This window comes from Caretta caretta, chromosome 7, assembly GCF_965140235.1.
Source record: "Caretta caretta isolate rCarCar2 chromosome 7, rCarCar1.hap1, whole genome shotgun sequence".
In the NCBI taxonomy this organism is placed as follows: Eukaryota; Metazoa; Chordata; order Testudines; family Cheloniidae; genus Caretta; species Caretta caretta.
Window position 1 is genome coordinate 94,463,657 of NC_134212.1, and position 14,739 is coordinate 94,478,395.

Consider the following 14,739-nt stretch of genomic DNA (forward strand, 5'->3'; position numbering starts at 1 on the left):
GATATAAAAGACTCCAAAATACTCTTCACATTGTATAATATATAGGGAATAAAACAACTACTTCAGTTCCAGTAAGAACACCTGCAAAACCTCCACCCATCCCGTGAATCAAATCCAAAACTTTTAAAATTTTAGAAAAAGTTGATTAAGTTCCCCAACCCCCCCCCCAAATTTCTCCTGGAGACAGACCAGTCACAACATGTTTCTTTAACATTTCTCTTTCTTCTCACACCCTTGTCTCCTTGGAAATGGGAAGGCCTGGCAACATAATTTCCTCTTTTAGCATCAGAGGAACTTCATCTTGAAGCAGCCAGGTAATCTGCTCCTTCTGTTCTCTAGCATCAGGAGCAAGTAACCTCGCTGCTGAGCCCTGCTGATCTGCCTCTTTAAAATGTAAACCAGTATGGATCCTCAAAATGCAATGCAGGATTGTGAAATCTCAGAGCATGCCACAAGAGCTCTTCCTCCATTCCCACAAGAATCACTAGTCCTTGTACTTGTTTTATGACTAACAAAATTTCAGTCTTGAGGGAGGTTAATACAGAATCTTTTTCAAACACTAAATTCACTAACAATTTTTTTAAGGAAACAAATTTTTACAGGAAATCAAATTTTTGCCACTGTTCTCTCCATCTCCCATTTGTATAATATACTACTTGTAAACCTGAAAGAATAAAAAAAAGTATGATTAAAATCAGAACAAATGTCTAGATTAGAATGTTGCTAAGAATTAAAATAATTAAAATGGCTATTTATAAGCACTGAACTTTCTGCATTATACCTGAAAACTTTCGAATTCAGAATGCATCTGATATACCCTCCACTTCCCTGGGTCAATAAAACATCAAATCCATTTATCAAATACAGTAGGAAGCTACCTGCCATTTGTGAATTATTTGCACATCCCGAGTGCTAATGGAAATGTCACTGTCATAGCCATTAATCCAAAAATGTCAAAGAATAAAGCTGGATGACGGCGATGAGCAAGAACATAAATCACAGCCAGCACAGCAATGCTTGGAATGCATCTGTGACAGACCTTATGAATGAATCTCCAACAACAAAGCAAGCTCTAGGCAGACTATGGTGCCTACCCTCCTATTTTGCACATTTAAGATGATATTTTTTGTAAGATACTTATTCAGCAAACATTACATAAATGCTTATTTAGCTGTAGCTAAACACTTCTAAGGAAATATATTTGATCAAATCGATTTGCAGAGAAATTGTTATACATTAAAAACATTGCAGAAAGAGTTAAAATTTTACCGACAGTTGTATATAAAAATAAATGCTACAAGGCACCTTGGGTTATCCATTTTAGTTAAGCATGAAAACAGTTTATAAAATTATTACTCCCCCAGTCCCTCACCTTGTCCCTCACACACACACAACTTTCAGAAACATTCACATTTTGGTCTGAAATTTTCCATGCTTAGTCTCTGCTATATGCTAAAATATTTTTTGGGGGGAAACTTTGAACATTATCCTTTTGGCTAATTTTAAGTTATGGGAAAATTAAAAATCAGACTTCTCACTGTAAAAACATTCTAACCTCACGTTTTTGAGCAGGACGATAGCAAAAAAGCTAGAACTTGTAGAGACACAGTCCTGATTAAAAACAAAATCCTTCAATTGGTTTAGGAAAATGTAAAAAAGAAAGTTATATGTGACTGAGAAGTCACTTAGAGCATTCTCACTAGAGAGATGCTAAGATTATAGCACAGCTTACTGGAACCCTGCCTTCTCTGTGATATCATGGCACACTTTCCCTGTATGGCCTGAGGAGGGAGGGGCTGCTGCTGGGAGAATATTCAGGAGGCGGACTATAAAAGTCTCTTTGAAACATATAATGAAATCTAAAAGAAAGGTCAATAAAACCATGGGCTTGGAAGATTATTACAGTTTATTTAATTTCATTTCTAGAAATACAGAAAATGTAAGTTAATTATCCTAGCTGAGTAAAAGTTGGAAAAGGAAAAGCATTCCCTCTCAACCTAATAGAGGGCAGAAAACCCACATTCAGGAGTAGATTGTTGGGTCTCAAGCAATGAACAGGTCATTATGTTGTGCAAGTAAAAGTAACATTACATCACTGTTTCAGCCAACCCCATGGCATTTGAGCAATGAGCAATATGGTAGTGGCTCTGGAGTTCCTACTAAATCTGTCTTTACATTCAGGTACAACTTTTTAGAAAGGAAGGGAGTAGGAAGTTAATGTAGTACACATAGTCAATTATGACTTTTACACATACACACAGAGTCTTATAGTCATAAACCACATAACAATCTGCCTGTAAACAGCATATCCTCAAAGATTCTGCCAGGAAATTAATAACTATCTCAGGAAGGGATGGAAAGGAAGAATTTTTTCAGAGAATTAAATAAAACTCTAACATATTTATACATAGCAAACATATGTATTAATTGTATAGGAATTATAAGTAGAGCTGTTAGCAATGCTTGTAGTTAAGGTTGCCCAACACTTTTCATTATTCATTATTGTGCCAGAATCATAATCTGGTCCCTGGTTTCAGAGCAGTCGCCATGTTAGTCTGTATCAGCAAAAACAACAAGGAGTCCTTGTGGCATCTTAGAGACTAACAAATTTATTTGGGCGTAAGCTTTCATGGGCTAGAACCCACTTCAACAGATGTATGGAGTGGAAAATACAGTAGCAGGTATATACCGTACATGAAAAGATAGGAGTTGCCTTAATAAGTGGGGGGGTCAGTGCTAATGAGATGATTCAATTAACAGCAGAATACCAAGGGATACCCTGGCTCCCCCTTGCTTGGGGGAGGGAAGGAGAAGAGGGGCAAATGGGAGTAATTTGTGCCAGCCCTATAGTTGGACCAGATTACCTCCTCTGAACCAGCACATCTGTGCAGGCTGGTGGGGTTTGGGGGTTGACAAAGGCTCTGCCCACCCTCTGTCCTTGCCCACCTATTCCCTGCCTGCCTTTGCAGGTTGGGGATTAGAAACCCAGTGGAAGCCGCCACCCCCTGCAGCCCTGGATACTTGTAAGTCAGTACAGGGAAGTGAAGGAGCACTAAGCAAAACATAGACCTAGAATGCCCTGGAATGCTAGAATGCCCTAGCAAGCTATCATGGAGACACTGTCAGTGCTTTGGAGGCATGACCAGGCCTCTCAGCTTCTTAAATCCAACCATCCTGCCCTTAAACTACGTCTCAAACACATTTCTTTAAGAAGGCAAAGTAAACTGTCGTCTCAGCAACATGACGAATAAGACTGCAATCTTTAAGATCATGCATTACTCACTCAAGCAACTCCATGAACTTGTCTTCTTGTTGTCCACCCTTTAAACTTCAAACACCTTCCCCAAATATACTGGCATCTACTCCTGTTGTTCTTGTCTTAATTTGGGCCTGATCCTGTATACTCTTTTGACATTGATTTAATGCAGTTACTTGCATGGGTAAGAGTTATTCATGAGGAAGGATTTGCAGGAGAATCCTGACATTGGAGGCTCTTCATAGAACAAATAATAACAGATTCCCTGACCAAAGTGCCACGTACATCTTTAATGCTACTTAAGTACATAAATAATAAATAATAATAATGAAAGAAGCAAGACTATTTTGACTTGGAGGTAGATTATGCAGAGACCTTAGTTAACTCGACACTTGAGAGAAAAAAGTGAAAGAACTGAAAAATGCCACAAAAGTGCCAGATAAGATACCCTGTGGTGGGCTTTAGGTGACCCCATACTTGAGGGATAGCCCTTAGCCTTTGTTACTACATTAAACTATCATAAGAGTTAATTTGTTGGTAGCATAATCTGTTTAATTTTTTCCCCTCTAACAAAAAAGTAAATTGTTATGCTTCATTTGTTACAGCCAGTTTTTGGGTAAGCAAGGGATGATTGAGATAATGAACAGCAGCACCCTGTGTGTTTTTAACAAATGCAAAATAATATGCAATAAAAGAAAAAACAACCTGTAAAGATAAATAAAATGAAAAACGTACCCCAACACAGGACTGGGCATGACTTCCCGCTCTGGGCATTGCAATCTGCCATTCCAGGTTGAAGCATCACTCAGACTTGGCCCCCCAGCCCCTCCGTCATGACAGAGAGTGGACGGGCCAAACCTGAGTGGTGCTACAATCTTGTGTGCCAGGTTGCAAGGTGGTCAGGCCAATCCTGAGCAGCATTGTGACCCCAGGTGCTAGGGGTCCACCATTACAACGCCCAGAAAGGGGAGCTGGGTCCAGCCCCATGGGACAGGAGCTACCACTGTGGGGTGAATGCAACGCAGCCTTGCTCTGCACCTCTCCCCCCAAACAACATTCAAGGCCTTCCAGTCCCCAGGGTAGCACTCATCCTCCCCAGAGAGCCTCCCCACCCTCCCATCCCCTCAGGACCTCCCATGATAAAATGAAATAAACTTCCCCAAAAATCAAACAAATAATCATAAATTTTTTTTTTACAATCACGGGGCTCTAATAATGAACATAACAAAACAATTTCTAGTAAGGTCTTTCCTTTCAGGAATATGAAATATATCACAATACAGTTCTGTTTAATCTAACGTATTCTCTTGAATGGTTGGAACTTCCAGTCTACTATATGTAATGGTTCCTTGGGCAACACTTTCAGCCATAATAAATATCACTCTAGACATCATAAAATAGCCTTCAACTTCTGAATCATAAGAGCCATACATATTACATTTTATTATTGACAGGGTTGGTAGCACCGCCTGTTATTAATATACCTATTATAGACCTTGTTTTCCGTTTATAACTTTGCCAAACTTTTACTGTTTGGGCTAGAATTTTCCAAGTTGAAAAATACCTCAAGTTGATTTTTTTTTTAAAGTTTTAGCCAAAATGGTTCTGCCATTTTTGAGAACAAGGCTAGGGAAAATAGGCTTTGACATTTAAAAAAGTTGTGACCTTTCCTTTGTAAAGCTCTAGTAACCCCATGCTTTGGGGTAGGTATTTAAAATTTGGCATGGTGGCACATGCATTTTGATATGTGCATTTTGATATTCCTGTGAAAGTCTGCCCAAATTTAGCCAAGTAATAAGCCTTTGGAAAAAAAAAACTCAGTTTGAATGTTCTCTGCAAAGACTTCTTAATAGATTAGCATCCAAAATGTCTAAAGATTCCTTCCTCGGTTGCTCCTAGTGTTGAGCAGACTGGCATGCAACATCCCTAGAAAGCAAATGGACATTGCTCTAACCCTGCAACTGCTGTTGTCAACTGCTCTGGGCTGGGGTGTAGGCTGACACTGAGAACTGAGAGCAGGGAAACTGTTTCTCCTCTGCTTTCTCCCCCAGGCACCCTGGAGGATGAAGCTGCCTGACTTGAACGCAGAAGAGACAAGAGCCAGATGGTGAGAGAGGAAAAAGACTAGACTGGAACACTGAGCCTAGTGAACACTGGAACTGAGAGCGGGAGGAGAGAAGGAGAAAGAAGGAGTGGGGGACTGGGACATGTTGAGGAAGGAGACAGAGGTGGGGAAGGTGGGCAGGTTGCAACTGATTAGGCAAGGAGACTGGGAGCCCATGAGAGAAACAGGATTGGGGGTAAAAACTTGGATGAGGATACTGGGACTGGAATGAGAAGCAGGAATGGAGACTGGCACTGGGTAGGCAAGGAAAAATGAACAGAAGAGCCCTGGGTGGGAAGAGACCCAGGTCTGGGACAAGGACAGATTGGTGAATATAGAGCAGAAGGGGTTGAGTTTGGGGAGAACAGGCAGAAGAGTATGTGCCCACTAGATCACATTCTCCTCCAGAATTTGGACTGGAATCCAAGTTTCCTGAGCCTCACCATTCTTCATCTGTCAGCAAAAATATATGAAACCCACTGGCAAAGTGTGTTTTTTATCCTCCTCTAGAGCTGGTCCACAGAGAAAGACAACCTACTATTGCTATCAGTTACTCCATTAGCACACAAGACAGAGGGCTCAGCTGAGGAGATGAAGGTTCCAATCCTGGTGATGACCCATGTGGATGTTAACATGATGCTACATATTTGAATTTGTTTTTTCAGTTTGCTTTTTTTACAAACTTCAGAAATTACACACAAAAACTACATTAAAAGAACATTATTAAGGTTGCAAAATCAAGCACTCAAAACTTAGGATATGCCAGAATTAAGGTTGTCTATGAAGCCTTAATTTAGTCCCCTTGTATGTATACATTATGGTACAGTCTTTAACTACATGATTTCCACAGGCTCCCTACCTCATTTAGCACACAGGATGGATCTATTCTGTTGTCTGTATGATATCTGCCTCACTGCAGAAATTGAAAGGTGTGTAGTGAATGAGGCAGGGGGACTGCAGGAAGAGAAAGGATGGTCTCACGGTTAAGGCAGTTGAATGCTGACCTGGAGAATTGGATTCCATCCCTGCCTCTGACATGGAGTTCCTATGTGATGCTGGGCAAGTCACTTAAATCAAACTTTTCACAGGTGGTAATTAATTGACTGTTTCTCATTTCCTAGGAGTCCAACTTGAGACACTGTGGTCTGATTTCCAGAACTACTAAGTGCTCACAGCTGCATATGAAGTCAGTGTGAGACTTGCTTAAATATATAAAGTGCTGTATAAAGCTAAGTACTCTGAAAGATCAGGCCCATGGAGTCTCAAGGACACCTAAGCTGGCACCCAAGTTTGTCGGGACTTTTGACCTTAATCTTTCTATGCCTCAACTCCCCATCTGTAAAATGGAAATAATATCCACTCATCACATAGGGATGTTGTGAAGATTAATAAATGTTTGTGAAGCACTCAGTTAAGTATAGCAATGAGTGCCATAGAAAGCGTATGAGGTAATTATTATTCTGTATTTACAGCAAGATTTCAATAATAAATAAGGTAAATAAGGCCTGGGGTCACACATTGAACAATGAGACAAAATATTTAACTCATTAATTGAGCACCATCCATCCTGTGCATTGAATGAGGCAGGGTCTGTGGAAAAAATAGTATGTGATCATATAATTAAAGACTGTATCATAATGCAGATGCACAAGGGGATTGAATTAAGGTTGCACAGGCAACCTCTATTCTGGCATTTCCTAAGTTTTCAGTGGCTAACTATGAAACTTTAATATTCTTTTAACATAGTGTTTTGAGTGTAATTTTATGGTAGACTATACCTTTGTATTACATAGTGATTATTATGCTACTAGAAGACACAATAGAAGGACAATTCAATCTAAGCAATGCTTAGTTTCATTAGAAAACTTTCCAAGTGCCTTAATATTCAGGTTCTTTATTTAAAACCATCTAACTGTCAGCATTTTCGGGTCCTGAATATTTAATACCCTTTAAAAAATTAAGATGTCATAAATTAATATTTTCATTTAAATAATTTAACTTCATTTGGAAAATTATTCTCACAGTTATCTACATAATCAAAAATGGTACTTTCAAATATAGGTGAAATAAAAGCATAAGCAAAAGACAAAATTTTTGTATGCTATAGAAGAGGATCACTACCTGGTTTAGATAAAGAAATTTTTTTTAATGTCATGGCAGCTATAATGAAACATACAAATACTGTAACATTCAGAATTCTCTACTTACATTCACATTGTATGACATCTAAGTTAAACTGCTGAACAGCTCCCATGCTTATCTGTTTTAACTCACTGTCCAATAGCATCTGCATCAGGGATGTTGAAAGATGTTGGCAGGCTGACATGCAAGCTGTCTGGGCCACTTTTCCCTGATAAAAAGGGTAACAAGTTGTCAGATAGCAAGCAAATTGTATACCACCAGATAATGGCCTGTATTACTTTATTTTATATATACACACACAAATTCTTAACAATAACTACACTTAGAATAGACACTGAATGATTAATGAAAATTTATTTGATTCACTTTTATCAGTTTTGAATATAGTTAAATCTTTAGGAGTATTAAAACACAACCAAATACGTATTAAGCAAGAGTTGGTCATTTTTCTGGTCTCATAGACAAATCCAAATATTTTTCAAGACTATTGACTGGAAGAGTGTCATGAAAAAATATTCGTTGCTGAAATACGTTGTTAACCTTACGATGACATTTTTGAACACAATGAAAACTGGAATGGAAATTGGCACATAGCATATGTGTAACACCATAAAACAGACAAATACCTTTATAGAATCAAAACATTTGCTTTTACCTGGGTATTTTACCATAATAGCTCATTATTATATAAATATTAAACTGTTGATTTCTAGCCTAAAAATCTGCTGCTTTCGAACTTCAAGCCTGTCCGTACTCTTTTAAAGTATTTGACAGGTCAAATGATGGTCCATGGAAATCAACTACTTACAAAATGAATAGTGGCCCTCTGCTGTACAAAACAGAAATAATTTTCTAATCACAATCCAGTTATTTACATTTTCATTACAATTTTTGCAGAATCCTTCAAAAGAAATTATTTCCTGTTACAAGAGACTAATAAAGCACAATTTAGCTATGAACATGCTAAACGATTTAATCAAATATGTTAATTTAAAACCAAATAATATGAAAGTTGCACTGCAGATGGATAACCAATTAAGAAGAAATTTCAAAACAATTATTCATTATGACTACCTCACTAGAGCTATCTTTTACCCATAATGTTGCAATCTTTTTAAAACACAGAAATCTTTGTGTTAAATTGTAATGTTATGCTTTACTGAACTTGTGGTTTAATGTACCTTTAAATAAACATGTTTTAATGTAACAATCTCAGTTAATGATATAATTTATTTTGTAACAGAGCTCAAGTATTAATATACTATATTTTTATAGGGAAGAAATGATTTAGTATACCTTGTGCAATACAAATAACTTTACCTTTTAAATTATTACTATAATTTTAATTACAGGCCAAAAAACAATTCAGACTATTTTCTAAAGGATAAAGAGACAGATTTTGCCCTTAGTTGTGTAAGTACAACTCATTCATTTCAATGAGAGTTGTATGTTTATGAGTATCAGAGAGCAAAATCTATCCCTAAATATTTTGCGTTGTTTTCATCAATTTACTGTTATAACTGAATTTATCAAAAGAATATATACATAATACAATGTAACATTCTGGAATTTCCTTGAACTTTTCCTGCTTTTGTTCATGGATATTATATTATGCACTCTGTTCTGATGTCATACGGGAACTTCCAACAACTTTTACCAGTATATCTTTAGCATTAGGACACCTTGAACTGTAAGGAGCTTTATATCTAAAATGAGATGTCAATTTCTTAGTTGAAAGCCTTAAAAAAATAAAGCAGGAGCAAACAACATATTTGACTGAAACAGATGAACTGCCAACAAGGAATGTAAGAAACAATGCAAGAACAGCATGCTAAAAAGTCTCCCAAACCCAATGGTAATTACATTGGGAGACATGCAGCTCTATTTCCCAAGCAAAACAACATCAATATGAATGGGGGGGAAAAAGGGGAGGAGGATAACCAATGGACCACAATTCATTTAATTACAATGTAGTAGGTTTGAGATACTTAATGGAAATGTCATTTTGATTTAATGGAACAACTAGTGCATTTCAGTTTAATGTACTGCTCCATCAAATCAGCTCCATGTCCTATTTATGCTGCCACCATAATGTAATAACAGTATAAGCAGAGTAATAGGTTGTCAAGAAAAAATTTAACATTCAATGTATTTTATATGCAAACGCAGCGAGTATTCTTATAAACAAAAGATTCCATTTTACCTTTTTTCTGACCAAACTTCTGAACTTAAGTGTTGTAAACTGGCATGTATCAATAGCACTGGAGCCCAAGATACCGGTTACGATACAGAAATACATGATATGAAATAATTCTGTCGGACTTTTTAAAATAAGTATCAATATATGTGCATTTAATGCTTATTTTAAATGACAAAATGCAAACATCCTAACATTTAAATTACTTCCAACTATGCACTTGAACTACAGGCTTATTGTTCTCATGGTGCAGTCAAGGAGTGATAAGGCGGGAAGTTTACTGTACATAATTTACAACTATTCAGTGAGATCACTAGGTTTTTGTAAATCTAGGTTAAAAAAACTAAGGCTAAATCTATTAAACTTATCTGTAAACCAGAAGAATCTGAGTTATTACTCTACTAAACTAATTTACACTCCTTTATAGATTTACTTTGCAATGTTCAGCATTTCCAAATTCAAAATGCACAGGGTTATAACACTTATTCATAAGAGGATAAAATAAAAATTCAAGTAATTTTTTTAGAAAATGTGAAACATAATTTCAAATTCATATCTGATAAATGAGGTCTGACTATATTTATATTCCAATTTATATCATGTAACAATTTGTCATCCTTACTTTCAATATTTTTCAAAATGGATGTTTTTAAAAGGAAACTTAAGGGTCCATGAATTATCATCATGTACTACTACTTCAGAATAAAACTAATTCAGTTAATTTTAAAACATTCTTAATATTTAGCATTTGTAAGTTTGGGGTTTTTTGAAGTTACTCTGTCAAGCAAGTACATTAAATAAACATATCTGATGTCATGCATAAATTCAGCAGTTTTATTGCATTCTACTATTGCAGACCTCTATGAAGAAACTACTACCATCTCATCTTCACACGAGTTATAATTGCCGGTATCTACTAAGCATATTCTTTTACTGCACCAATGCAAATTTCAGGAAACAAGGACCCTATTCTATTAGCAAAAACACCTGCTAAATTTTTTTTTAAAAGGCAACTACTTTTACCAACCCTTTACATTTTGCTGAAATACAAGTTTGTAAAAAGAGAAAACCCTTAGACAAACTTCTTATATTTCAAAGGAGCTTGTAAAAAAGAATCTGCTGACATATTAAATCCTTTCTGTAGTACCCAAAAGCTTTTCTCTTAAGAACAATTGTAGTAAAGAGACATTTGGCTCCTAGGAAATTCCCAAAGGGTCAGCCATATGCATCCTTCCATGGCACCTTCACGGTACTGCTTTCTCCATCCATGCTAGCTGTCTCAAAAGCAGCTTTCATCATTCACTAGGGTGTCAGTCAATATGATTTATGGACTGCATTCAACAAAGTCAAAGCATATAGAATGAGAAATATGACTACAATCTGCTAATTTGTTTTGTATTGAGCCACTTAGACCTGATGTCAGGCTAAGACCGGCAACATAATTAACCAGTCAGTGACAGATTCATCCATCCTCCCTGCCAGGCAGTGCCAATCAAAGACAGCATGAGGCCACATTTGGAGAAGTCAGTAAGAAAACCCATTCTCTAAGTAGCCTATGTGGGCTTCTGATTGACAGCTTTTGACTATAGCTTGTGGAGCACCACCACCCTTTACCCAATAGTTCCTCACTGCAAGCTGTGAAATAAGGCTTTCACTGCCAATCACAAGAACAATAAACCAACACAAACTACCATCCCCAATGAAAAAGAAAATAAGAAAACTTGTCTGTTAAATATAAAAAGTTAAGCTTCAAAATTAATTTAATTTTATTAAAAGATATTAAGCAATTTTTAAACTTACTAACACTGCAAGAAAACTAAAATACATATGCTTTAGTAGTCACATTAATTAATGGTTTTGTTTAACAACTGCAGTAACAAAATCCAACTTTTGATAAACTGATGAAAAATTTATTTCTTAAAATAGTAGGAGAATTTTAAAAATACATAATTTCACTACTATTTATGTAATTCCTCCTCCCCAAGGGGTTGATCAAAATAAACTAAAGATTCATGTTGAGAAATAATTTGTAATTCTTTTTTTTAGTAGTCATAGCTTCCTCTAAAGCAGCAAAGAGTCTTTAACTTTGTACTAACAAAATACATGCATCACTGTTGAAAGAACTCCTTAACTATCTGGTCGTCCACTTATTAGATAAAAAAATTCCCATTTATCCTTGTGAAACAGGTATTATTCACTATTGTTTTAAAATTAATTTATCTCAGAACTTAAGTTATAAGATATCCTGATTTTTCCAAATAAGGGTGCAAGACTGTATCTTTTATTCACAGAAGCCATCCCATTCACTTGATGCTACATATATATGAATTTGTAGGATGAGGACCTAAGTTTTTATAGGTATAGTGACATTATAAACCAAAAAAGTGAAGCTTATATAGGATGTTTATGTGAGAAGAACCCGAAGATTAAAATAAACTCATACAGCCAAATCCTAGTAGCTTCTGCAAAGCAGAGGCAGCAGGAGCTTCATGATACACAAGGGCTGCACAGCTCCAAAAGACAGTGCATCTCCATACCATTGGTTAAGAGACCTGATCCTGATCCATTACAAATCACATAGGATTACTCCAACCCCAGCAGCAAGGAGTGTCGGTGTTGGGAGATGTGCTGGCTCCTTCAACAGAATGGGAAGCTCATTTACCTGAACTCTGTACCTGCTCTACACCTCTCATAAGGGCATCTTTTCAGCTGCACATATCACACCACTTCTGCGACTCTGGATCAGTCAGCCCAGGGCACAGCTGGTTTGTGTGACCTGTTGAGGCTCATACTCCGTTACTGACACATAACAGGTATCATGATTTAGTAAATTTATAGCACCTAAATGTATGCTAGATGATTCACCGAAGAAAGAGAGAAAGATTCTTTCCATTCCAAGGAGTTCAACATTTAAATGTGGCTATTGATTTTTATGTTAATTGGAGCTCATTGAATATTGTTTGCTTTTTTTGCCATTAAAAGAGAGGGTAGGTGTTAGCATGTAGATTAAAGAGGAAGCAAGAGTCTAGCACTGTGGACTACACAATCCTCCTTTTCCGCACCATGCAATGTCAGCTACAAGTCCGTCTGTGGTTTTCTGTGCAGGAAAAGGAAATGGGATTCTTCTAATGTAGGGCAACTTTCTGCTGAACAAGCTAGTATTTTATGGAACCAGAATACACCTTCATCCAGGATAATTATATTCCTTATTCTTGTGCTTTATCTGCTCTTCTCTATTTAGATTGCAAGCTTTTCAGGGCAGGGGCTCTCTTTTACTATGTGTGCATCCAAAGCCTACCACAAGGCCTGTTATTTGGGATTTCTAGGCACTAATTTAATAAAAATAAATCATAATCTGTGGTTTTTAAGATTCATTTTATTTCTCCACTTCAAGAGCAAGGGTAATTCTGGGTATTCCTATTTCCTTCTTTACTTCCTCATCCTCAATTCTTGTCTGAGCATCAGCTAGAAGGTGTGCTTGAGTATCATGTGAGGTGCTCTCTCCCTCTAAATTCTGAAGTCTCTGAAGTACTCCCAGGTTTTCGCAATCTAGACATGATTGACCATGACCCTTCCTGCACTCTTATATGCCTCCTGCATGGCCAGTAGGTTGAACATTTTATATAGAAATATTTTCTATTAATGTTGCTGGTGCAGTTATCTCCAGACAATTTGATGGTTCAGCAAGAGCCTCGAACTCTGACCTCACATATGGGAAATTTTCAGCCCCCAAATTAGATCTGATAGTCTTGTCTGTGAATCCCAGGATGGGGCTAAGATGGGGCTAGTATTAGCATACAGATTGGCTCGATGCACATATTCTCATATATTTCACACAGAAAGGTGCTGGAGTTGCTGAGACTGATCAATCATGGGGACTTTAAATGTTCAAATAGATGATGATTCTTCTGAATCAACTCGGAATTCCATGGCTGACAGCCGCAATCCTGACTGTTGGCTCCACGCATGGAAATGAGCACACTGGATCTGGTATCTGGCTTGGGATTCAATTGAATGGAGTTTGCCATTACATTTTTGTTGTGAATACACCATGATAGTCTTCATTTGAAGTTAGGCACTTTCTTTTGTTGGGGCAAGAGACCTGTCATAATGGTCTACCCTCAAAAATTGATCGAACTGAGGAGTTTCCAGAAGATCTTCAGAAAATACTCCTGCAACCAATTGACTGAGCTAGTGATGGCTTAACTAACTTTTGCCTTCTGCTATCTGCATAATGACATCTAAATTGCGTCTCTGCTCTCTTCCTCCTCTTGGGTCATCTTGGTTTAGAGATAATCTGCAACAGGTGAAATGACAGGGGAGACTACTTGAGCATCAATGAAAAAGTCTCTTGCTGAGTGACCAATTGCCAAAAAGACTTTTTTGAAGTCTTATGCCACTGTAATCTCTTCAGGACAGGGACGGTCTCTTTGTTATGTGTTTGAACAATGCCTAGGAAAATGAGACCCTGATTCATGACTGGGGCTTGTAGATGCTACCATAATGCAAATAATAAATAACAACAATGGTTGTGCAGAAAGCAAAGAAAGTAGTTTTCACCTTCAAAACAGCATCCAAAGTCTTGCCCAGGGAAACTCTTCCAAGTGGTTGACAGTCTGGTTAATTTGGACTGCTTCCACTTTAAAAAACAGTAGTCTTTCTTGCTGTGAAGAATTTTCAAGTTACTTGGAAGAAAACAAATCGCTCAAATGTGGAGTGAGCTCTTTACCACTGTGGCTCAGGAAATTATCTCAAGGGAACATATACCAAGTTTTCTTTGTAAGTTTTAGCCAGCAGTCACCAAATCAGATCCATGTCCTTTCTCATTTGTGATGCATGGAAGTGCTAGAACATCTTTGTTGATGAAGACTGTTAATATTTCCCTAGGGGTGGAAGGTAACATGCTTGTTATCCTTAAGGAAGCTGTTCTAAGGCCTCTGTTAAAGAAACCATTACCAAACCATTAACAGGAGTGAATTAAATTAAAGGTGTGTGTGTTATGAGATAGTAAAGAAGTTAAGTGAGGAGACAAAGGCAATG

At 37.2% G+C, this 14,739-nt stretch overlaps 1 protein-coding gene across 5 annotated transcripts in view; it reads right to left on the bottom strand.

The window, feature by feature from the left end:
* The window catches only part of EXOC6 (exocyst complex component 6), a 180,541-nt gene that overhangs the window by 42,783 nt on the left and 123,019 nt on the right, over positions 1-14,739 (bottom strand). For all 5 annotated transcript variants that reach the window (XM_075130963.1, XM_048857651.2, XM_048857654.2 and 2 more), the window contains one exon: positions 7,569-7,710. In XM_075130963.1, coding sequence (XP_074987064.1) covers positions 7,569-7,710 — 142 coding nt within the window. The remainder of the gene's footprint in view (positions 1-7,568; positions 7,711-14,739) is intronic.